Source organism: Haliaeetus albicilla, chromosome 26 (genome assembly GCF_947461875.1).
Source record: "Haliaeetus albicilla chromosome 26, bHalAlb1.1, whole genome shotgun sequence".
In the NCBI taxonomy this organism is placed as follows: domain Eukaryota; kingdom Metazoa; phylum Chordata; class Aves; order Accipitriformes; family Accipitridae; genus Haliaeetus; species Haliaeetus albicilla.
This window is the reverse complement of record NC_091508.1, coordinates 22,828,440-22,854,959: the sequence shown is the minus strand read 5'-3', so window position 1 is coordinate 22,854,959 and position 26,520 is coordinate 22,828,440. Positions and strand designations below refer to the sequence as shown.

The 26,520-nt window shown below is 43.9% G+C and overlaps 1 protein-coding gene across 1 annotated transcript in view; it reads right to left on the bottom strand.

The window, feature by feature from the left end:
- LMX1B (LIM homeobox transcription factor 1 beta) overlaps window positions 1–26,520 on the bottom strand; it is a 103,826-nt gene that overhangs the window by 7,042 nt on the left and 70,264 nt on the right. The window contains exon 3 of the mRNA XM_069771463.1: window positions 1,440–1,672. Within this exon, the coding sequence (XP_069627564.1) occupies window positions 1,440–1,672 (233 nt within the window). The remainder of the gene's footprint in view (window positions 1–1,439; window positions 1,673–26,520) is intronic.

The following is a 26,520-nucleotide window of genomic DNA, read 5'->3' as shown; positions in this document are numbered from 1 at the left end:
CCAGTCCCGCACATCCTGCCGAGTCAGCAGTGACCTTTGTCTTGCAGCATTCCTGACACGAAAATATAAATTTCAGCAATGTGGAGAATATGGCTCTCAGATTAGAGATTAAGGATAATTACTGCTCCTAGCTAAATTGGAATAATGCATTTTCCCATAAACCAGAAGCAAACATTCATGTCATTTGTACGCTTAATGGAACGGTAATTGTTGATTTTCTTAGACTTTTTCCTGGGAAACAAGTGCGCAATTATGATGGCTGGCAGCAATTCGTGTACAGGTTGTCTCTAGTCTTGGGATCAGCCAGGGCACACCGGCAGCAGGAGGTTTCCAGTGTCCTTGAGTGTATACAGCACAGGAAGGAGGCATCCCGTCTCTCCTGGAACTGCCTGTGAGCCTGAAAGCCAGTCCTCACTGTAACCACCACTCGATCCCCTGGGTTTTGGACTGGAGAACCCAAATCTAGTGTGTGAACTATTTGTCCTGTTCAGTACTGTGTTCCCAGCCCTGGACAGACAGCCTCATTTTGCATGCCTCGCTTCTGTACTATATGTAGCATACAAACCATAGTGCAGCTATTCTTAGGTCAATATGTAGATGATCTCCTAGGCTGACTTGTGGATGGGGCTCAGACGCAAAACCAGCAGGCAGACAACAGAGATGATCAGAAACTAGAGCCTTAGTAGCACAGAAGAGACATACTGCCAGGGAGAAGTTGGGATGGAAGTCAGGAGAGCCAACCATTGTATCTGGCTTGAAAGCACCCAGAGACAGACTCCCCTAAACTCCTCTTTCAAGTTATTGCTTTTTCTTTTCCTTTTTGTGTGAGCCCCCTTGCCTGCCTTGACAGGAGTGGATACGCAGGCAGCCTCGCCAAGCGGGCAGCTGCCCTGGCTTCCTGCACTGTACATGCTATTGCTGCAGCACAAACCCGCTTCTTGGTCCAGATTCTCCTCAGTACTTCTGTGTTGTACTTGTAGTTTTTCTTAAAGTTACCATTTGTGATTGGCAGAGAGAATACTCTCAAAAGTCATATTACTACTTTGCCCATTTTGCCTAGATCAGTACTGAAAGTGTATGCACAGAAGATGCCCTGAAAAATATGTTAAGTGGATGGAAGAATGCCTGTGGAAAATGGCACACTTTGAATGAGGCCTCAAGTAACTGAAGTCAGTCTGATTCCCATTTTCTGATCTTACAGAAAAATACTTTGACAAAAACAAAAAGTTTTTGTCCTTTACTAAGTAGCAGGTTAAGGAAGGGAGTCAAGTTAGGGAGAACAGACTGCAAGTAGGGATTTTTTTTAGCTGTGCCTGCTAATTTGCATGGATGACGCACATATAGATAAAGTAGATGTGAAAATGGATATACTTTTCTATAAGAAAGCTCTACAAACCCTTGCAGCTTTTCCAGTCGGAGCAGGTGTGGGAAAAGCTCACCTGAGTCTGAGTCGTCTGGGCTGACCGAGCTCAACAAGTCTTTCTCTTTTTCATAGTCACTTTTGCAGAGCAACTGCCCTTCCTTAAGAACAAATTCGTCCCCTTTCCTCAGCTGTCGTTCACAAACGCAGCAGCAGAAGCAGCTTAAGTGGTAAACACACTCCAGGGCTCTCATCACGAATTCTGTTGGGGCGATCTTTTCCATGCAGCCACTGCACTTAGCAGCAAAGAGCCTGTAAGAAAGAGAGGCAGTAAAGCCAAAGGGAATGTCAGATCATACACTGTGTGAATTTAAATACAGCAAATTCTTTAATTTAACTACAGATCAGCTTGGCTCACGCTTTTGCACACTGCGAGACTTGCATCCTTAGTCCTGGAAACATCACAGGCATGCAATTTATTCAAATCTCAATCCCTTTGGTCTAGAGATTCCCAAATCACCTTTGCTGGATAAAAAATACTAAGATTTGTCCTTATCTCACTGTTTTGTTCCTCTTCAAAATGAGGAACAAAAAGGAGCTCTCAGAGTTTGCATAACTTGTTCAAAACCAAATTTATTTTAATTCACCATTTAGAGGAAGGGCCAATTCACACTTTGTTTTATACAGGCACTCTGGTTTCAGCACTTAAACCCTATTCTGAATAGATTTCATTAGTTTCCATTTTTGGTACTGTCTGTCTCTGAGGCGGCTGATAAATGAACACAGAAACAAGCATGAAAACTTAGAGCTATTGCTGGGGAGAAGACAACGCGCACACACACGCAATCGCACACATGCAATTGATAGAGAGAGGAGTGAAATAACATGGCTTTTCTTTGGACGTTGAGTTATTCCAGAACAACCTGTCTCTGAAGGGAGTACTGTGCATTTTAAATGGTGTGAAACATCCTTTGGCAGAGATAGGCAGTGATACAATCTGCTAAATTACCACTATAATCACAGGCTCTAGAATATACACTGTATTCCAGACTAGTTCTTATTAAACCTTTATAAACCCCCTCTTTCATCCATCATTAATTTTCTAAGATAAAGTTAGAACGATTTAGATTAATTTTATTTTGCTTTTCTAATGGCAACTGGGAATCTCCCTAAGTGAGCTTTTAGGAAGAGGGCTGCTTCAAATAAAGATGAATAGCTAAGTTACAACCCTGTGTCACACAGTGGGCTTGGTGATTTGAAATTCAGTGTCTTTTATGACAATACATCAAAGTGCAAGGTGCATTAACATTTACATTTCGGCAATGAAAATTAACACAACTGCACCCATGTGTTCACAGGGAAAAAAAGGAGATTCTGCCTTTTAGGATGAGGTACGCTGATTTTTTTTTTCCACCCCCCAAAATTACCATCTTTTATAAAAAAAGGTGATTAACTTCAATTTTAGAGGCACAGGCTGTGGTAGTTACTGATTCCTCCAAAGCGTCCATTTTGTCTGAGCTGAGAAGTACAGCAAAATGGCAGTCACTAGCTCCTCAGCAAACTGATGGGAGTCACCGAATGGGCAGAGGGAAAAGAACATGTAAATGCATTTGCATATGGCATCCAAAGAAAGGCTGAGTGCCCAGGAACTTGTGGGTTTTCCCCATCTGTATCTTTCGATCTAATAGAAGAGATCTACATTATTAACCTTGCTGGCTCGGTGCGTACTTTTGCACGACCACAGCCACAAGGTAACAGCAGTGCATTGTACGAGCCATGCAAGGTGGGCCGAGTGGCTCTCTTTTGGGTACATAATGAATTAAATCTATTAAGGGGAAACTGATGCCACGCAGGACCCACGGGCAATACTAGTAAACGGGCCATCTTATTTCATACAGCCTATCGGGTTTGTCTGCAAGGTTTTTCTTACAATGCTTTAGCTAGCAAATTCCTAAGCAGGAAATATTTTTATCTAAACGCAGTAACGTATCTGAAAGGATTAAAACACAAAGGGAAAAAACGAGTAAACAGCTTTCACGCACTTAAAATAAGTTCTTTAACCGCTTAAACGTATTTGACTCAGTTTAATTAGGCTTGTCTCTTTTGCCTGAAGACTGTTGTTATGATGGAGCGCACTTAAAGACTCCGAAGATGAGCAGGTCTGGTGCGAAGGCATCCGGCTCCCCTGACCGGCATCGGCCCACGCGTGCCACTGCGACAGGTGACCTGCGCACGCTTCGGCAAACCTCGGGCCGAGGCTGCGGGGAGGGACAGGACGGCGCAGCCCCGACGTGCGGTACCCGCTCCGGGGGCTGCGGGGACCGCGGCCCGGCCGGGAGAAGCGGCCGCCGCGGCTGCCGATCCCGCAGCCTCCGGCTGCCTGGCTTCGCCCGCCTTTCAAACCGGGGCTGCTGCTCCGAGAAACCCCCAAGAAGAACCTTCAGGAAGCGACGGCGGTCCTGCCGCCGCGGGCAGGGCGGCCTCCCCGACTGCCTGCGCCAGGCCGCGGCGACGGTAACAGCCCCGCGCCGCGGCCGCGCTCTCCCGACGGGACCGCCGCGCCGCCGGCTCTCCTCCCGGACGGCCCCCGGCAGCAGCCCTCGGCCGCCGGGCTCCCGCAGCCGCCGAGGGCGGGAGGGCCCCGCTCCTTCCCCGCCGGGGCGGGAGCCGGCGGCCGCGGCCCGCGCAGCGGGTCCCGCTCAACGCGGCCGGCGGGGCAGAAGGGACCGGGCGGGCAGGCAGCGGGTTCCCACCTCCCCTCCCCAGCGGGCAGAGAACGGGGCGGGGGGGGGGCGAACCTTCCCGGGGAGGCGGAGGTGGCGAGGGGGGCAGCTGCCGCGGGGAGCCGGTGCGGGGCCCGAAGGCGGCGGGCCTGGCGCTGCGGTGAGGGGCGCGGCGCCCGGGGCGAGGCTGCGCCCGCCTCCCGCATCCTTCCAGGCAAACCACGAACTATGCCACCGTCCAGGGAAGGCGGACACACAGATGGGACACGGTTTACAGATAATTTTAAGTAGGAAGGCATACACGCATGCCCCCGCACCCCCCCCCTTCCTGCTAACTGGGACATAAAAATAATCTCCTTTCCTCTTAGCCTTGTGCTATGGAGTATGATGGTGACCTGAGTAGCACCTTCACTGTCATACTGCTTTACTGTTTGTTGGTTTTGGGTTTTTTTCTTTTTCTTCAACTAAAAGATGTCTAACACATAAATAGAAAATATTTTGTGTTACTTGTTGGCAGTTGACTATTGCCAGAAAGGTGGTGCTTTCACAGCAATGTTTCCGAAGGCAGCCTTGTAGTTGTAACGGATTACATTGTCGTCGATGTAGTGTTAACTCATTCAAATTAACATTAAATTGGCCTGACAATACTGCACGGACTCCATACCTTTCATTTGTCTGTTGTCAACGTAAGAAAATTCCATACTCTGCACTTGGGTACTCTCTGCATTATAACATGCACTCACACAAATACACACACGCATACTGCGCCGTGTTGGATTTAATTCTGAGATTATAAAATCTTGTTAAATCTATCTTATAAAGTGTTTATAGGTATTTTTTCAGCTTCCAGAGAGTAACCCAAGGTTATGCACTTTTTTTGCACAAGGCAATCTCACAACAGGAAACTAATCTTGACAAATGACCAGACTTTGATATCTGTGATCTAAAACACTGCTCATTAGACTGTTCATTTTATAAACGAATGGTAATAAACCTGTTGAGAAGTGTAGGATAGCAGGAATACTTTACAGATCACCCCTTTACAGGTTTCAATCAAAGCCATAAATTTGAAGGGGAGCATGCAGATATTCTGTGCTGAGACAAAGACTGTCCCACACCAACCACATTTAAAGAAATATTTCTTTTGCTTTCTATACATTGTACAAATAATTTGCATGACTCTGACTTTTTACCCCCATGGCTGATTATCTCCAGCTCTCTTAAGTTAATGTCAAACCTCAAAATCCTTGGACTTGTTAAAGTATGTGGAGAGTGGAAATCAAATGCCTTTATTAGAAGCCCCAGGAAATCTCCGACTCCTAAGCACAACGAAAACATTCCAAAGAAAATTGTTCAAAGAGGACAAAGGAGAACAGCAGAACAAGAAAACCTTGTTTTGAATCAACGATTGCAAGAGTTTTATAAATAAATTCTGTTGCCTGGACAATTTTGAAAGACAACTCAATAGGTTTAGGAGTTTTTAAGTGTGTTTGCCTCTACGCCTGAAACACTTGGGGGATTCAGCTGAGCTAAAGCTTGGAACAATGGCCTGTCTGTCCATCTGAGTATCTGTAATAATCGCTGCAAAGCAACTTTACAGTACTAGATAGTCAAAAAATCTTCACCAGCCAAAACTGGGTGAACCTAACAAATTAATTTTGCATATATATTTAGGGGCAATGAAAACACTAAGACATGTGGTCCTGTCTTTAAACAGTAGATGAAAATGTTCGCCAGCGGAAGAGGCCATAAAGATTTTATTTGTTAGGATATCCCTGTGAAGTCAGGCTGAATCAGTAATCCTTAGAAACAACCACAGTTACATGATCCATTGTGCCTTCCTGCATGGGCACAACCATCTGGTGTTTAATACGTACTACTGATTTATTATCTCTCGCGTAGTTATCTTGCAGTAAGTTTGACCCTGCTATGCTCCTGAGAATCACGGTTCTGCTGTTTACTCTTCTGATGTTCTGACAACCCACCCTTTACCTTTCTATTGCTCACCCAGGTCCTTCACTTCCTCCTGTCTGTGGGCAAATAGATTTTAATTGTTTTATTATAACTAATTTAATCTGTGCTGAGAGATCTCCATGTGCAGTGCAAAATTTGCTGTTCATATTAAGTGTGGTTCAAGAGGTTTGTTATACAGGACAGAGGTATAAAAATAGACTAATTCAGTCAGGTTGTTTATTTACTGGACCTCTACCGTGAAGCAGTAAATAGGAAGTTATTAAGCCGTGTTTGATATATGCAAGAGGACAGATGCTGCTGTCTACCTATCAGAGACATTAAATCATTTTCCTTTCTGTGTTATTCTGACATTATGTGTTGCAAGAAGCCACAGCAGATACCTGGCTTTTCTTTATTTAATAAATATGCAGAGATGTTGGTCACAAGCTTTTGTAAATATTGTAGGTATAGTCTAGCTCTGACACTTTTCTTTCTGATAATAGCCTGTATATGACAACCCTGTCGTGCCTATATAGTCAGCTGGGAGTTTGCTTGGCACTCGTATAGTACAAAATATGTTACCGCTGAAGTAAAATATATTATGCTTTTCACACAACTGAGTTTTATTAAGAGAAGAAATTAAATTACTAATGAATGACATCTGTTACTTGTTCTTTGGGAGAAATTTTGATACTTCCGTCTTTTTAGATGACATAGAATAGGGAAAACACTATACATGTTTTTGTTTTTTTTTTTCCAGCATAGGACTTGAACATTTTTTGTAGCATCTTACAGCTCATGGGTGCTTATAAAAAAGAAAAACTGTTGCTTGGTTACACTGAATTCTGAACATTCAAAACATCTCAAATGCACTAAAGCAAAACAGAAATATTATAATTTTATGATTTGAAAAAAAAAAGAAACCCTAAAAAAAGAAACAATCCATTTAAAATATTTTCCCTGCAGAAAAAATAATTACATAGTTTATTAAAGCCAATTTCATAGCTGAAACTTCAGTAAAAGAAAGATAATTCCCTTTTACCGAGTAGTAATAAAACATGCGCAAAAATTAAAAGTTTCTAGAGAAAAAAAAAAAGTAGTATTTAGAGAGAAACTAAAACAAAGAAACCTTTTTCTTCTTCAGGGAGAACCGAAGAAAATATTTATTAACCCTCTATCCACAGGTGCTGTAGTAAGAACACCAACTGGTGAAAGCTTATGTTTAAAACTGCGTTTCACAACATGGATTTGGATTCACAGATTAAAATGTAGCATACCTTACTACTGAGTTACTTTTTCTTCCTGTGAACGTTTTACCTGCATTTTCATGAGAAGTGCTGTACTGCCATGCAAAGGCAACCTAATGGATAAAATAACGATAGAGGCCACATGTTATCCCATGCTAAGTGAAATCTTGCTCTGAAGCTCATGGGAGTTGGACCATGGACATTGTCAGATGCCACAAGCTGATGTAACCGCTCTGTCCACCAAAGACCGACCCACCAAACAAGCTCACATAACTGCTCTGTCCACCAAACATGGGCCCCAGGCAGCATCACAGGATGGCCATATCCAGACGATAGCTTGTGTCACAACCATATCCACAAAAATACTACCCCTCCTTTGATTTCCTTCCTTTCCATTTGCCTCAATAGGAGCAGGAATTGGTTCATTTTTAGACTCTGCTTCCCATTAGTGGCAGGGGCAGCAGGTCTGCGTGTACCTCTGTGCCACATAGCAGTCCCAAACAGACCACCATCATTGGCCTCTACCACAACAGCATGACAACTGCCAAAAAGTCTTCTGCCCTGTGTTAATTTTCTCTCTTCGCGTAGCTTCAACAAAGGAAAAAAGTCATCTGCGGCCAGCAAGCTGACGTCCCCTCTTGAGCAGAGCTTGGGACACTGCAGGATCCCCGCAGCCGCTCCACCCGCAAGGGCCAGTCCATCAGGACCTTCGTGCAGACCAGTCGTTCCCAGCTCCCTCCCAACACACCAAGACAGGTCTCGACTGCCGCCTGCTCTGATGGCATGGGTGTTTGGCAGGGGAATGGACTGGGACAGCCACCCCCTCACGTGGTGACAGGTGACTGCTCGTCACCTTCTGGAGGCCCTCGGGCCACCGGGCACAGGACTCCCCAGCCACCCAGTACCCAACCCCAGCTCCTGCAGCTGAGGCATCTCAAAATCCCTTCAGTGGGTCAGCCCAGCATTCGCTGACGATGCTGAAGCTCTGTGCACTGCTGGTTCTAGGGTCGGGACCATGATGCTGAGACAAATGGAAAAGACCCAACGAATGTATTCACTAAAATGCAAAAAGACACAGAGAATTCAAAGCTGCCATCCTAATGTAACTTGCTCAAGTGGGGCCCAAATCACCTAAAAAGTTACATCTTCCTTAACTATGAAGTAAAACACAAAATGCAAAGTGCAGAGGAGTTTCTCACTTCAAGCAGAATGTAACAGAACAGATTCTTCTCTTTGCTTAATTTTCATCCCCTAATTGACCACTTTGTTCAACTGTCTTCCATCACTGCCACGCAGTTCTATTTTATAGCATTTTTCCTTACAACACTTTGATGGAAAAATTTATGAAGAATCGAATTATTGCTGTTAGAAGGGAATTAAAACAATTTTTCATTTACAAAGTCACTGATATTGCTCTACTGTGCTCCACCTTTGGGAATCCAATTGCTCTTCTCAGCTACTCCCATTCCTCTTTATAGCACGGCAATTGCACTGTACAGATTATGGCTGCAATTTTCTCCTAATCTGTTCTGTAGAATAGAAACTGTTATAAAAGTTAAGGGCGCCAATTGAATTGATAAAGCCAGGGCTGCAATTAAGAAGCCTAATGGATTAACAAAATATGATTATTTTGTTAGCATTATATTTTTAGGCAGTGTAAACATTTGGGAAATAATGTAATTTTTGTCTATGAGTTTAAAAAAGGCTAAACAGGCTTCTGCTGTTGTGCTTTCTGTATTGCTTCAAATTATACTGAAGTGCTATAAAAGCATAGTACGTGTTGGGGAGTTTGTAGTTCTGCTGCAACTCTGCTGAGCTAGGTCATTACCAAAAACCAACGTTTTTTTCATTTTTCTTCCTTTGGATTTTTATTCAGTTATTTACACATATTAAACTAAATCCATCTTTATTTCCTACCTGTACAACCTCACTGATTTCCAGTGGGCAAAACGGCTCGCATTCTGCGTGGAGAGGGGGTCTTATTTCATAACCCAGCTCCGTGTGAGGACCGCCTGTCTCCAGTGTGCTGAATATTCACTAGTCTGATGAGATGTCTTATCCTTCTTGTTCAGTAAGTGGCATACTGAATTTACAGTTGCCTTTGAATTTACATCGCCAACAACACAAGGAAATTCTTCTAATATAATTTTTGTATGAAAATTCACCCTAAAGGCCCTATAAGCAGGGAAATTGTACTGTTGGTGATTCACTGCCCCGGCCTTCACTTTTACAGAAAAAAATAATCATGTGTCAAAGCAATTCAAATGTAATTTCTAAGTTATTTCTTGGCTGGCAAGAATGACTTAGGGAAAGAATTTACACGGGGCCTTTCCTCTCAACTAAGAACATTAAGAGGAAGAAACGTTATTTGCCAGTATAAAACAAAATAACTTCCTGTGCCTGCTGCACTGATGCTGTACAAGAGCTTGTGCCCAAACCCATCAGCACAGCCAATTTAGCAACTGATTTGCAAGGGAAAGATACCTTAGTCCTGTGGTGTTAATGTCTTTACAGTGGGGGGTCTATTGCCAGCTTCTCCAAACTCATCAACACAATCTATTATTAATACCCAGAAAGGCTTTATAGTATCTTTATAGCACAAGGCAATGAAAGCTCTGTGGTGTAATCTGTTATCTATATTGCAAAAACATGTGAAATAAAACAAAACATAGACACTTCATAAACAAAATGTTTCATCTGTTACATCTCTCTGCCTCTCCTATATATAAAGCAGTAGGGTGCAGGAAAGGCATTCAGAGAGATTTGCTGTTAGATGTGGAACTGGCTTCTTTTTAAATTTTATTTGTAATGTGACAAACTTTAAACTGAATGAAAATTTCTGCTTCTTTCACCAGGATGAAAACGTTCAGACCTTTGCAAAATTAGGCTGCATTTGATTTGTAGAGCAAAGGGTTTTAGGAGCAAAATACAGCATCTAAAAATCCTCAAGGTAAGCTCTTTACAACAGAGCAATGAGCTGGTCAACACAACGTAAGGACGCAACGGCAGCAGGGTGAGGAGGGAGGCACAGTCTCTGCTCCTGCAGAGGCCGAGCGCGGCGCCCAGGCAGAGGCAGGACCAGGTACTTATGTCAGGGGCATTGCCATGGTAAGAGCTGAAGAATTTGTCTCCAGTAAGCAGCGGCGAAACCAAGTGCCCACTGGCATTTTCCTTGAGGCAGTTATTTCTTTGGAAAGCATTCAGGAACAGAATTTCGGCAGAGTTGGATCTTTTCTTCTGTTATTGATCTACATGTCAATATTTTATATGAAAAGCCCAGATTTACCCTACACTTAGTCCCTAGGAAGACACAATTAGAAATACCATTTACGGCAAATAAGTCAACACACAGTTTAAACCCCAAGATTTTGTTTTGAATAAACAGATTCTGGCAAAGGTGGAACTGAGAAGGGGGTATGGAGAAAGTTTTGTGTATTTGGTGCATATATGTTTGCAATACAGTAAGAACCAAAAAAGTCCTCAACATAGGCCTGTGTCTTATTTCCCAGATGCCCTTTTATTTTCTTTGCCTGTTGAAAATAAATTGTTCTTTTGTAGTGTTTCTCTTTTCAGTCCAACTGTCAGCTATTATTTTTCTATTTCCTCTTTTTGTCACTTTGCATTATTTTTGGTGCTGTAATTCCCATTTGTTCCCACTCCTATCTTCCTGTCTCCCATTGTTCCATTTTTTAATCCCCAGTTTTACTCTTCTTCGGCTCTTTTTTGGCCCATTCTCAGTAGGGTTTGAGAGAATACCCAGGCGTGACTCCCTGCTATAGCAACCACACCTCCCCAGGAAAGCCACAACAATCTCTTCGGGAGGAGGAAAGTCTTTCACAAGCTGGCAGCAAAAGTAAATCCTTCTTCAAGGAACAAGAAGGATTAGCAGAGAGCAGTGGGCTGCAGACTTAACCCTACCCCTCATTTCTTTAGAGCACCAGTCACTCAGAACCCTGCTGTGATGTACAATTAAACAGAACCCAAAAAAATCCTGAATGACACAAGAGCCGGATTGTGTAAAGGTTTAATTCCACTTTAATACCTTTCCAAGTTCAGAACTCAAAGATAGCAATTTAACCCAAGAATCCCCATCTGAGCATGAAAAGTTGCTGCTTGTCTTAGAAAAGTCCCTGCTATATTCTGCTCTAAATCATGTTCTATTAGCCTGGCCTTTCATTGATGAATCCCCCCCCCCCCCCCCCAATCATCTCACATAGTTTTTCTTTACTGTCCTTCTTTCACAAACTTTGTTCTTTTGAGAAGACAGAAGAGTTTTACCAGAGGCACAGAGCTTTGGGAAAAACTCTGTAAAAAGGACTACTGAAAAAGGAAAAGGAACACGAAAAAGACCAAAACCCAAACCCAAAAACTAAAGGTGTGTCCTGCAACGTCTAGGAATGATAATTTATTCTTGTAATGTGGAATCACTCTTATTAACATCATGTCAATTACTTATTATTAATATTATGATGGAAAGTAAATAGCTCTCTTAATACAGGCTTTTTTGAAGACTCCAAACATCTGATTCATCTTTTTTACATTAATGAACAGACATCTGATTCATCTTTAAGTTAATGAACAGACTAGCCTAGTTATTCTAGTAGGGACAACTACTATAGCTGCCCTATAAACTGAATTTTTAGATTAACACAGAACTACCAAAATCTCCTAGCTTCTATAAGACCAAATACAGTTGATAGAGTCCTAAAGACTTAGCTATCAGCATCTGTGTTTGTATTCAGGCTTTGGTAAACTAGACTCTCTAAATCTGTACATAAAGATTTATCAATAAGCAAAGCTCTATAGCATGTCCAGACCCTCCTTTTGCCTGGAACATTAGCACAGGTTTTAAGTTATTCCAGCAGTTAAACATATATCACACAGGACACTTCCACATGTGTGAAAATGAAATCCCATTAGACACCAACAACATTATTAGGCATGCAAAGAGGATTATTCCCTTGAGCTCACAAGGCTGAAAGGTTTGTCTAAACATTTTATTAACTTTTTCAGAATTTTTTTTAATTAAGCGAAAACTTGTAAGTAGGTCAAAGCTGGAAAATACTACTTAACTTTTAGTTATATGTATATATATTATACACACACATGCACATACAGAGAGAAAAAATAGAGATGCCTGTTAGAGAGAAAGTGTACAAAATCCCCACCACACCATATCAGTACAGCATGCCTTTCTTTTAGTGAGAAAATTTGTACAGCTTGGAATTGTTCTATAAAAGCACAGAAATATCCCATGGTATTCCTGAGGGCGCTGTAAATGTTTCCAAAAATTAGGTGCTTTGTTGAATATCTGGCTGAAAAAAAATCCTGCTCTGAATGTACTGTCCTTTCTACAAAGTTGACAAAGCACTTTTTTTCTTTTTTTTTAACAGAATATTTGCTGAAATAGAATGAAGTTTGCTCACCAGTAATTCTGAGGTTAAGATCATCTGCTAAAGATAAATAAAGGAGAAGCTGTGTCAGGTTTTGCTTCAAGTAAGTGAAATGAAGAACTCCTTTGACACCATCAGGAACAGGATTGGGTCCTCATTCACAGGTAAGATGACTTTAAAAATGCTTAGCTCCATTGAGAGGTCAGGCAAACTGACCTAAATCTATTTTCTGCTACTCCCTCACAGAACCCCCAGCTTTGACATTAAAGTGTTGTTAGCAGTGTCTCACTTGGCCGTTGGAAGGAAAATGATTCCTTTTTTGGATCTCACATCAATACGTCACAATTCACAAAACAGTTTACACTGGAAATTTGTGAACGCCATAGGCGACACTGCAGCGCGCTTGTATGACCTACCTGCTGGTCGTGATGGACACATCAGATGGTCACGTAAGGGGCATGGCTGATCTGGGCATTTCTCTCGTTCTCATTTCACTGACAATAGGCATTAAAATATTTAAGATTTGCTTCTAGCACTGCACCAAGCAGGCAGGAAATGTAGAAGCTTGGGTGTACAAGTTAATGAAATATGGTTGGGTGAACATAAGCTCCTCATTTAGACAGTAACAGTTACTGCTGCAGTTTCTTTGTACCCGCTTTATGAAAGTCATAAACTCTCCAAAGAAAAGCATGAGCTATTTTACCCTGATGGTCTTTGACTCCCTCTCACTACCTGCTGGCGCAGTTAGAAAGCATGAACTGCCTTTGAACAGATTAGGACCAAGTTAAAGTGTGACAACATCTTAAGCTTTCTCCACATGTTGCCAATGATTTCCAACTAAAGATGTTACCCTCATCACTTCTGCCACAATGATAAGAATCTATAGCCCACTCACTTGAGGAGATAAAAGCGGTTTAGCTGGAAGTATAAAGTACTCTGACTTGCTAAGCTGAGTGGCTGGCTGTCCCAACCTAGCTGAATTTTTCCTCTACAAAGCACAAAATCCTTATCATTAGGGACTTAAGCTGCTTTTTATTTTGAGACAAAAAGAATACTGTTTATTGGCATCCAACTCAAACCAGCTGTAAACAGTTGCTTTGATGAAGAAGCAGCTACAACTTCAGTATGCCCGAAGGCACATACCCATTGAGTGTCAATCATTAAAGGAAGAATGTAAGGTGTATACAGGGTCAAAAGAAGGCCAAGGGACATTTAAGACCTCGGGGATCCTGGATAGCCCGGTTTGCCTTTAGAACCAAAGGAGAATTTTAAGCTATTCTGCTGCATGACCTTTATCTCAAGAGGCAGCTCTGTGGCTAGGCTCAGCCCTGAGTTTACCCACAAGAACAGTAGGCTTGCACTGTTAGGCTTTTCTCCCCAACGTGACTGTGGAAGCAACATGGTGAGCTTTGATTTGACAGAGCCTAAACGGCTCCAGAATGCTGTACCTCATGACAAACTCAGGATCCACACAGACTTTTGACAGCAGAAATCCTGCTGGTTTCTACAGATATTTTGAGTCACAGATGTGCAGGGCACTCCAAGTAATTTTAATTCTTGTATTGAGCCTTCTTGTAACTTCTTTCTTTCATCAAGAATCACTTTACTGGCTGCAACAACTGTTTAAGTTAAGAGATGCCCCACCAACCATTTTGGTGTGAGAAGTATAAAATTGTTATAAAGATAAAATGGCAGGAAGATCAAAATTTAATTAAAAATAAGTTTGAGAACCAACAGCAATAGCTCTGTCATGAAACACATCCCTACAGTTATAAATCCTCTTGTAAGCAGATACATACCAGCAAAAAGCCCAAACCTCAGGACAAGAGTCTCAAGAGCGCCTAGGCAATTCACAGATTCTGTTTGGAAAATAGTTGCTCTTGGACGTGGACTTGGAAGGGGTTCACAGTCATCAGAAGAAAGCAAAATAGTCCCATTTTTGTCACACAGTTCACTCTGAAAGTGCTAGCTCTTCTCTGTTTCCTGGAGTGGGCTAGCCCAGTTACTACTGTCATCAGAGTTAGATTAGGTCTCAAGCAAATAAATGCACATATTGTGTGGGTTTCTTACATATCCTTGCTTGTTCACCTTACGCTTTAATGTCTTTATTTGGACAGTAGTACCTACTAAACACTTTCCAAACACAGAGAAATTATGCAAATCCTGGCCCCAGATATGTAAACTGAAGAGAGAAATGGTCGTGGCTTGAGAGGTGAAGTGGCTCAGTTGTTGATGGGCCCCTGATTTCTCAGTTGCAAAGTTCAACACAAGTTGGGGAAAAAAAGCCTACTTCTTACCGATTCCCCATAATGAAGTTCACACTGTGTCCGTTCACACCCTTCCCTGATACAGACAATTAAAAAGGCTAATTGAGGGGGCAGTAAAGAGGTATCCTGCTGCCTGACACGGGGGCTAGCTTTGGGTGTTGGCATGGCCTCCTTCACCCCCTGCACACGGAGCAAGCCCTGGGGATGGAGGCTCCTGCAGGACCCCCCTTGGGGCTGCAGCAGCTGAGGTGGCTGCTGCCTCTGGGCGTCCTGCCAGCCGTGCCCTGCAGATCGCCATCCCCCAGAGGGACAGCAATGCCTATCTGATGCACAGCCACCTCCCTGGCCCCACATATTAACACAACCTCACAGCAGTAGCACTCGCTCAAAAAATGCTGGTCTGAAACATGCAGCAACGCAGAGTGGAAATGCATTCACTGCTCCCCAGGACTCGGGGTACTGGCACTCCCCAGTGACAGCCAGCGCCCAGAGAAGGGACGCAGCACCCGCAGCCCCACCGCTGGCTTCCAGGTAGCCCGGGGTGAGCCTCACACACCTTGTGTCACCGTCTAGGAGTCGGCTGGGTGAATCTCCACCAGCTGGTCAGTACACTGTACATGGAATTAAATACTGAAGCCAAACCTGAGGCCCCTTTCATGGAAAACTCCCTCTTACACTCCCAAAGGACCCTTTTATAACATTTAAGTAGAAGGAGACAGTTCTCTGCCACGCCATCCCCAGTCCAATGTGAAAGTCTCTGTAAACACGTCACGTTTCAGGCTCAACCTCCTCAGCAAGGCACCGTGTATGAGAAGCACATCCCATTCCAGCAGGGAAAAAAAAAAAATTGAAGAAATGTGCAGGTGTGGCTGAGGAAGGGCGTAAGATAGCATCACTGACAACAGTGACACCTGGGGAGGGATCTGCAGAGTATGGACAGCCCTGGGGGTTGGTCTCCTGCAGGATTCCAAACCTGGGGGAACTCTGGAGCAGGGACAAATCCAGCAACCTCAGCTCTGCGCTCTTGGCACCGTGGCGGGGCATAGCTGGGACAGACAGCACTTCAGGCAGTTGGTGCCTCACTTCTGCACCCCTGCAACACTATCCAAGTCCCCCGATATGGCTCAATTTGCAACCCTGCCTGTCTTGTGTGGCTGCCTGCAGCCTCCCAGTGCTCATGCAACTCCTCCCTGCAGGAGCTTCATAGACATTTGCAGCCTGCACACTTGTAAGACACCCAGCCCATGGCCCACACCTGCACACACGCCAGTCTCATGGCCAAGACTTGGCTCCCATATCCAAGAAATACAGAGGCCCTAGGCCAGTCCTAAGCCCCAACACTGGTCTCCTGTGGGTGGAAGGAAAGCAGCACGCCTTTTCTGTGGCGTGCTGGAGAGAACAGGCTTTCTAAAGACCAGGCACATGGATGCAGATGTTCCCTAATCATGGAAGCAAAGACACTCTGGGGAAGCTTGGCCACCCGTGCCTAAAGCTTCATGCTGCAGCCAGGCTGAAACGGACCCTTACAGAGGTTAAAAGCCGGCTGCTCTGGGCAGCCGATGAGGGTGGGCTGGCATCAGCTGCTGGCCCTCCAGCCACTTTTCCTCCTCATCGGACGCTCTGCCTGGTGGATGCTGACATCTGACAGGTGGTCCAGGCTTCCTCCCACTCCCCATCGCTGGCACAGCAAGAGAGCTTCCCAAAGTGAGCAGCGGTACAAAGGTTTCAGCACTGAATGGCAGTGCTGGTCATTGGGTCGCAGAGTTTATGCTCCTTTAGAAGAATGGAGTGACTATTTCAGTGTGAATTCAAATACTAAGTTAACTTAGCTACTAGGTGGGCCAGGCTAACCAGATCTCATTCATGCCACACAAGCTGGAATAGCTACATATTTTATAGGAAAGTGTTATTTCTATAGAAGGCCCTGATGCCACCAGAGACGTTGCTTCTCCAGGCACAGGCTCAGCACCTCCTCCTCCTCCCATGGCTGGGAAGAAACACACCAGTTTTACCAGTTCCTCTGGCAGATACAGGGCACATCTCCCTACCCACATCCTCACAGATACCACAGATACCCTTGTTTTGGGGATTCAGTTCAAAATTCCTGCCCAGGCTTGGAGCTCTCCCTGGGGCTCTTGCCAACCTCACAGCCCCTCTCTGTTCATACCTGTACCCACAGCACCATCCTCCCACTGCCCACTCACATGGCCAAACCGGGAGACAGGCTTCCCTGCTGCTGCTCGCCCCCACCCTTTCACAGATCGCATCCACAGAAACATCTCTAGCCCTTGCTGTGCTGGTGCCTGCCTGGCGTTCAGCTTCTGAACGTCCATTTGATGCAGCCGCTCTCCTCCCAGGTACACCTCACACTGCTGGAATTGCATGTATTATTTTGGGCGTGCATGGCAGGCAAAAGACAGTAGAAAGTTTGTGGTGCTGTTAGTTTATACAACATTACATACATAGTACAGAAAAATAAGTCTTCGCAATTTATTCTGTTAAGAAATTTTCCTGCATAAAACCTCATAAAATCTTTTTTAACAGAGACAGTAGTTCATCTTTATTGTCACGTTGATATCTTTATAAACTTACTCTAGTGATCTATAGGAAAAGCAAACCAGACAGCTCTGTATTTATGGGCATATTTAAAAAGCCTCTTATATTTAACAACTGCATTTAGCTGCGTTAACTGCAAGTTGCAGTAATAAAGGCTCTGCACACTTCGATGCTAAATTAAAAAAAGTTCTGCTGTTCAATAATACATAGATGCTGGTTTTTTCATTACTCTTTAATATCATTTCCATTTAGTTTATAAATAATTGTAGCTAGCTAATGAAACGAAATAAAACCTGCCTCCAACCCATTCCCTAGAGCAAACTAAACTCCTCTTTTTAAAGCTTCTTAATCACCGCCCAGTTCTTACAAAATTAGCATAGTAATGGGCTTTAAATTGAGCCTCTTTGTTTTTTAATTAAGCTCCCAGCAGGTAAAAATAAAACAGATTATTGAAGAATATGCCAACACTAATAGCCTGAAACTCTTTTGACAATTAAAAAGATCCCATGTTAACCCTTTTGAGGAATCCTGCATGCTAATTAGTCACTCTGAGGCCCAAATCCATCAATATTCCATCTAGACACCTTGTAAAGTTGAGATGGCGAAGCCGATCTGCATCAATACCCGCTACCATTTCTGACAGAAAGGTGAGGCACCAACTCTCTGAGGCAGCAGGACCGCGCGGGACGGCAGGTACGGACCCACGAGCCGTCGCCTCGCAGGCTCCCATACAGCGGTTTGGGCCGGACGCGCGTGGGGCAGCACCCACAGAACCCGGGCTCGGGAAGCCGTGGGACGACGCACGCTTTGATGCCGTCCGCCGGATTCCCACGGCTGGCTGGGCTTGCTGACCCGCAGCAGCGGGGCAGAGCTGCGTGGCAGGAGAGGGGACGACGGTATCGCCCAGGTATCGCCCAGGCATCGCCGGAGCTGCTCCTCGCGGTGTGGGCCGCCCTGCACTGCCCACCGAGCCCACAACCTGCCTGGGCCACGGCTCCAGGTCCGCTCTGTCTCCCAGCCCCGCACCGGCCGCGTCCCAGCCCCAGGGCCTCTGCTTGGAGCTCCCCGCGCTCTTTCAGCTCGCTCTGGTGCTCAGACAAAGAGCCCCTCTCTTGCTCTTTTAACTCCAGCGCTCACTGTTTGGCGATGCCTCCTTGGAGCCTCTGCTGCATTTTCTACAAAAAAATTAACTGGATGCCAGAGGTAGCAGCCCTGGTCGGCATTTCAGCCCCTGAGGCTTATTTGAAGTGTCTGCCTAGCAGCGCCGGTGCCCCAAACATGCCGGAGACACAACTACTCTTCTTTGCTTAGCAACATCAAACTGCCCCAGAGGCAAAGGTAAATCTTAAGCAGAACAAGGGGGTTAGAAAGAGCAATGTCGAAGCCATGTCGGGGACAGCAGTGATTCTCTGGGAAAATTTACTAGATACTGCTGGCAGCCTAGAAATAGGAATAGCACTAAGTTTCACTGGCAGTTCTCTGTCAAATATTTGGAAACCTCTTTCCGAGTCCCACACTTTATTTTCAGCGTCTGATTCAAGCGTCAGAGTGTGAAGTGCTGGCTGCACTTTGCTCACATCCAGCCAGGACTATTAATCCCTCGCTTTCGGGAGTGCTGTGTCTATCCCCAGAAATGAAATCAACAACATGAAAAGCCCATTCATTTCCAAGAACGCTGATCACTCTGCATCCTTCAGAGACTCGCAATAAATGGTACGGAATGCTCTTGTGTACTCAGTAAAACCCTGTCAGGTCTTAGGCAGCTGCAGTAACTACTGTCAGTTGCTGCTTTATATTACACCTTATACCGCAAGGGTCACTGTGATGGAATTAGGGCCCGACAGAGAATGTGATCAGATTTAAGGGCAGACTCCAGCCATGAATATATGCTGCCTTCTTTCACTGAAGCATTTAGGAGCCTCTGACATGTGTCCTAACATTTCATTTTCAAAGATAAATGACGCTTCTTGCGTCTCTTAACTGATACCAGATAACTTGGAGAAAGAAGGATGCGCTTTGCTTATAATGGAATATAAATTCATTAGGCAAAGACCTTCATTTACCCTCTGTGCAGGGACAAGCATTACAAACTTCACTGGGCATCTCTGGACCGTGCCCTGTCACAAATAAATATCACCAGCAGAATCATTCAAAACAACCTAAATCCATCACAACTGAATTAACCTCCCCTGAACTACCCTGGAGTAGATCACATATAATTTATATAAGAACCAGAGAGGCTGAACTGCAAGACGGTGGAGATGACTTAGTGTTTCTTAGACGGGATTCTCATTCTCACAACCCCTCTCCTCACTGTCACTGCTGGGCCTGATGGAGAGACAGCTTATGTGTACAGAAATGCTAATTCCTCCTGGGACCATTTCAATGATGGGGACCTCTCCAGGAATATATTTTCTTTAAAGCAAAAAGCCGCAATGTTGAGAATAAGCTCGCAACAGTTTCAGCACATCTGGTTGAGAACAGCTGGAGAGGCAGTTTTCAGTACGCATTTCTTTATCCTTGTGCTTGAGGTTTGTCAGCTATTGGTGGGGCTCCAGGGGGCTGGAGAAGAGAGCAGCAACTCGTGAGGGAGGCGTTTCTCAAATTCCCGCAGAACTGACTTTAGAGAATGCAGAATCCACTGCAGCGAACAACTGAACTCCAACTATTTCATACTGAAAACTTCCCAGCAAACTGAGGATAACAATTCCCTATGCCTACAAGATCTATACTACAGAAGTCAAGCTGGAAAGCTTACATACAGACATTTTGCTTTACATACCTTGTGCCATGTTACATTAAACAAGCTATTCTATGAATACTGGGCTGACATAACCATTTTGAAGACGTGCGTTCATCCCAATGCATTTCAAGAACATAGAAATACAAGAGGACTTCAGCACAATGGTGCATTCAAAAATACTTCTGCCTTTTTTGACAGTTTTTACCAGGCCCAGAGACATTCCTTACTGTATGAATAATCCCTCTCCCACCACAGAATCAGTCAAAATGGAAGAAATTTTTTTCCATGTCTAATCCTGATTGGATTTCAGCTGCGGCTGCAGATGGAACTACAATGAACCCACCAACTTTTGCTCTGTGTGCACAGGCTGTTATCTCCACCAGCGTCTGACCTTTTGCAAATGTGATCCAAGGTGACCTTTTACTATTATTGCAGTAGTAAATGCAGTTTTTCAAGGAATTCTCACTGGAGCATGTTTTACATTAGTAGTTGGTATGCATCAGAAAATCCAACTTCTCTGATGTGTAGGGTTTATTAACACAGCTATCTCTATAGAGATGTACAATTTTATACGAACCTTATATGAAACTAGCATTATCACCAAGCCCCTATCAAGCAGCACCTTTCAATGGGCAATGCAGCTGTCCAAACAGTGCCTGTTGTACCTGGGCGGCATATAGGTACTTGTTTACTCTCTTCCAGCAGAATACACAGAGGTAATTCTTCTGGATTTCATCACTGTCCCTTGTTTTATGCTTTATATTCAACCTTTCAGGAAATCAGAGAAAGGTATTATTTCCTAACAAAAATATCTGTCATCTGATTGTGGCTGGCAGCATCAACCTCCCCCCCGGTCCCCAAATGAATGCTTTTGTTTAATGTCTCCTTGGTGGGAATGTGTTTTATACTGGCAAAGTGTAATATGGTTTCTTTTGGATAAAGAATATCCAACCATTGCTTGTTGAAAGCTCACACCATCCTTTGTCTCATAATGAAGCTGGACTTATTTGTTGCTCAATAGAAAAAAAAGGCAAACATGGATTTTTTTGTTAGAAAATTAGACTCCTGACAGATCAAATGTCAGTCCACAACCAACTCTGCTGACCCAGGCAAGGGGCTTTCTCGTAACTTGGAAGCACATTCAGAAGTTACCAAAGCCAGATAACAACAATAACATGAAAAGAACAGTGTTTGGATCCTAATGGTCTTTTAAGAGCTCAGGTATTGGGAAAAACACATCTGCAAAAGACCAAGATCAGAACTTGAACAGCAGCGCCACAGACTTCAATTTTTCACCACACCCTCCTTCCTGCACCCATCTGGTTCACTAAAAAAATTGCACAGCCTCGCTCATGCTAATCCACACATTCAAAAATGGGCATAGAATTTATTTCTTCACAGTGCACTTTTAAAATCACTTCTGGGCAGCACCTGTGAAGCCTTGTGGGACCCCAGAAGTCCTCACACAGCTTCGCTTCACTCCTGCTCCACCCATGGCTCTGATGTGGGCTGCCAGTGACAAAAACCTGTTTCACCCACAACGTGGGGACAACTGTATTTCCCAGGGGTCTGGAGGGGCTTTGAAGAGCAGTTTCCAGGCATGTGCCTGCTGCAGCCGTCAGGCACTGCTGCAGACAGCTAGCAGGTGAGAGAGATCCTACACCTTCAGCAACTCCAGCTCGTTTTCTTACCAAGAAATAAATGAAACTTGACAGCAGCAAGGAAACAGATAGGTCATGGCTGGCTTTGAGCTGGCTGCATTTGTTCCTGCTGGTCTCCTCCAGTGAGAGCTCTGTGTGCCACTGCTGCTTCTCCCCTCATCTGGAGAGCAGCACCTCTAATGCCTCTGAGCAGGTGGTGATCTAGTACATCTCCTGTTCTGGCCCGTGCACCACCTGTGCTTAACAGGGGAGGTAAATAAAACTCAGAGAAAGGCTTAGAAATTTCTGGTGGGGATGGCCCCAGCATTCCCAGTATGAGAGCCACCTCTGCACAGATAGATACAGAAAGCAGTGAAGATCAGATAGGGACCTGGTAGGAGACAGTTGTCACCTTGTGAGGGACTGAGTTGGGGCTATGCAAGAAAACAGTTATTGGCAACTTGGAGATTATCTGCGTGAGGACAGGCAAGTCTGATGATTTAAAGATCCCTGAGCATTGAAGTAAATGCTTGAAGACAGAGCAGCTGCTGATGGCATTGCTTCCTGCTTTGAACACCTGAACATGCTGAGGGAACCTCCTTCCAGCTCCTCATCTTGAGAACATTTCACAGTAAAACACAGGCATTTCCAAGAAACATTTGCATTTTCTGAAAAGGTACAAATTCTTTTGGCCAGGAAGACATTGTATCACAGTTGTACACTATGAAAACCTGTGTTTGCCAATGCAAATGACTAAATTTTACCATTGACTAAATTTATGAGCTTTAAAATCCATAGCTTTCATATGAGTAAGTCAATACAATCAAAATAATTTGGCACAAAAATGCTAAGAACAAACCCCATCAGCCACTTGTCCACACTCTTTGAGACACATATCTAAGCGACATGACACACCTGTTGAACCCCTAAAGTTGCAATCTCATTTGGAAAATACACATGCATTTTTATTATCAAATTCTGTCAGAACTGGGAGAAAGACTGTGCAGGTTTGGTAGTTAATAACACAGCAGAAATCAGCATTTTCCAAACACAAGGCTCTGGAAAGAAGTTGAAATACCAAGACTGTGTGCCATAGTCACCTGTAAGGAACTCCTGCGTTGGTCAAGAAAAGTCCATGTCCCTTTGTGAGTACAGGATGAACAGATTAACAGGGCACCTTTCCAAATGAGCCCTTATTGATAAACATTACTGAATTTAGGAGAAGAGTATCATGAAAGCTACCAACAATCCCATCAGCAATCATACATACAGAGAAGTCTTGGGATGACAGTGGCAGAAAACATAAAACAAAAAGGGGAGCACCTGATTCAGATATCATGAAGATACAAGCAGCTCAATGCAAGTCTGTGCATTTGCACCCTAAAGCTGGTGCACACCAGATAACTATCTGCTTTAAGTTTCTATCACTTGTCAGTTCATTAAAAATTAGTAAAAGCTCATCAGTAACTTTCTACAAAAGACCTAGCCCTTCTTGATAAGGCTCTGCTCCTGATTTTGTTAAATCATCTTGTAGTAAAGACTAGGATTAACCTGTAAATGCAGAAAGATGCAAAGCAATTAGAGTAGTTTCTGTAGTAACACAGGGATGCAGAACTGAATCTTGCACAGCTGAGAGCGTTCTGCTTCTCACCATTAAATATGTGCTCTGGAGCAGGAAGATGGCCCCAGCACTGAATTGTGCAGCCTCCACATACAGGAAAACTGGAACGTTTCTGCCATGCCATGGGGAAATCACAAAGCAGAGGAAAAAAGTGAGTGGATTGTTTTGGGGGTTTTGTTTGTTTGGAGTGTGTGTGGTTTTTTGTTTTACGCCTTTGGGAGACAGCAGACTTGATGTGCTGCTGTCCTGTTTGTTTGTAAAGAAATGATGCCCTTACTGTCAGTATTTCCTGAAGGGATGTAGCTAGGAGAAGGAAGGGGATTGGTTCTGGTTTTCTGTGTCAGAGAACACCAGCACAGATGAGATACTGCAGGAGAACCCTTCAGAGTGCCCTGCCAAGGGTGATGACAGCTGACATTAAAGTCAAACTGCATTGAGAGAGAGCACCTATGCAGCAATGACTTGGACTCCCACATTAGGAAGGCGCAGGGACTCAGCCTAGAAATATTAAGAGGGAATAAACAGGGAAATGAAATTTTGGTCAGTTCAGGGGAAGAAACAAGAGACATCGTATTCGTATTATATAAAATATTACATTATCTATATAGGCTTCAGAGATACACATCCATAGTGTGTTTAATTGTGCACTTTTGCACACTGCACAGATCTATAAACTTTGAGGTGTTTATGTGCGTATGCATACCTAAATTGCAACACACTCCTTTCTGAGTCCTGTGATGGTAACTGTACAGAACAGCACAGAACTCCCAGGTCCGCAGCACCCAGCAAAATCTGAGGCCGTTCTGCAATGGTGCCTGCAGACTCACCAGGGCAGGCTGCTCTGCAAGTCTGTTGTTAGTGAGCAGGGCTCATCCCAGTCCTGCACCTCTGTCATTAATTGCTCACAGAAGACGTTTCTTTGCTGCCCTTTATGTAAGGATCATCTGCCACACCCCCGGCAGGCACAAGGGTAAAGATGTAACTTTTCAAATTTCTGCTGTTTAACTCTATTCAGAAGCTTTAACTCCTTATCACCCCATCACACTTTCTCATCCCACCGTGTCCCCTCTCTAGCTGTGCTCCACCCCATAAGACACTGTGACTCTAATGCAGTATTTACCTCTGGTTCACTGCACGCTCCTTGCCTTTGCCTGGCTTTTCCATGTATATTCTATGTTCTTCATGAAAGCAACGTTCTGCTTTCCTGTGCCGTACAGTGCCAAGCACAGCAAGCTAGGATCGCTTTTGTAATAACTATGACTAACAGCACTGATCTAACCCAGCAGCGAGTATAGGAAAACCAAGGCTGAGGAAGCAGGATTGCTGCCCGTGTGTTTCGGAGCCGCGCTCAGAGCTGGGGAAGGGCTGGAGGAGCGGCTGTGCCAGAGCCTGCTCGCTGGCTGCCCAGCACACAGGGGCTAGCTTCGCTTTGCCTGCTGATCCACAGTTGTCCCCCACTAACAGTTACACAGAGACCAGAGTTACGGCTCCAGTATTTTTCTTGCTTATTATATAAGCTGACTTTGGTCATCAGCTGCCAAATGGCAGAAACAGAATAGGATAAATGTACATGAAGCTGAACACCAAGTCCAGAAGCATCATTTAGACTGTGGTTTCTTTTGCTCCCACGCACACTTCAGTATTTGACATTTCACAGAATGTATCGGTCAAAACTATCACCTAATTGCAGTAATGATCTCTTGGTTAAGAGCGAACTCTTGGCAAAGCTTCAAGCCCTAATCATTTCAGCTGAATCCAACTGCAAGAAAACAACTACCTTTAAAGCTGTCATTTCTTATAGCATGACTGTTACTGCCACCCCATGAAGCATACCTGCCACATCCTTTAAGTCCATCCTCTAGCTGACCCACATCAGCCCTTGGAATTCCAGTGGTTTTCTGATTCCCATTGAAAAGACCGAACCCTGGACAGTTTTGTGCATAAGGCAGACTTCTACCTGGCAGTAACTCAGCAAACAATTTTGTGAATCCGAAAAAGCTAATTAAATAAAAAGTAGCAAAATATGTCACCTGCACTCAAGACATTGTCTTCTGTTTTTCTCTCATACTTTTGAAGCAATATTTTCCAATTTAATTTTTGTCTATCTTAAATTATCTGGAAGTGAGATAAGCTACCCATGAATGTTTTATTAGACTTGGCATTATGCAAATTAGAGAAGTTTGGACCTAACCATAAATTAGCTCTGAGCCCCCCAGAAGACTGCTCACATGATTTCCTACCTACTAAACACTGACCCTCAGCATTCTGCTGCTCTGGAGGAGCTGAATGCAATTCCTGACTTGACCCTGTACAGATAGAGAGAATGAGGTAGGTTAGGGCTTTAAAAGCCAGCCTGGAAAGCAGACCTCCTTTGGCTGTTGATGGAAGCATAATTATTTTTAAAAACCTTTCAATGTAAGTGACATACAGAAAAGAGGTATGAAGACTATATGATTTCCACACGCTGAAACAGTGATTTTGATTGGGCTTATAGCACTGTAACCATTTACTTCAGCAATTCTGCCCACTCATCTCACAAAATAATAGGGAAATCCATAATTAAAGGCAGATTGAAATGCTGAACTCAAAGTCTTCTGACTTGCCTGTTCCTCCTCTGCAATGTACAAACACGAATTAGAGCACCTACGTGCAAGTACAGCCCTGCAGTAACCATCTAAATATGCCTCCTGATCCAAAAGTGAAACAAACAAAAAGGTATTTCTTAGAAAACTCTTAAAATTATTATTACTTACAGCACACAGTTTATTTGCAACTATCAAACACTACAGGCTGGATGAATCTCCACTCTTCTTTTTGTTACCCACCAGAATTAGAAGTATGATATGCTTAATTTAAACCATATTTCTCAAACCTCTAAGTGGTTTAACAGAGCTGAAAAGCTTGTCACCCTGTAGAAAACAATTTTATGTCATTTTTCTATCAAAAATTCACGAGCTCTAATAAGCGAACTGAAGAAATAAATTACGAATGTGTTCTTCCCAACACATACATTCTTC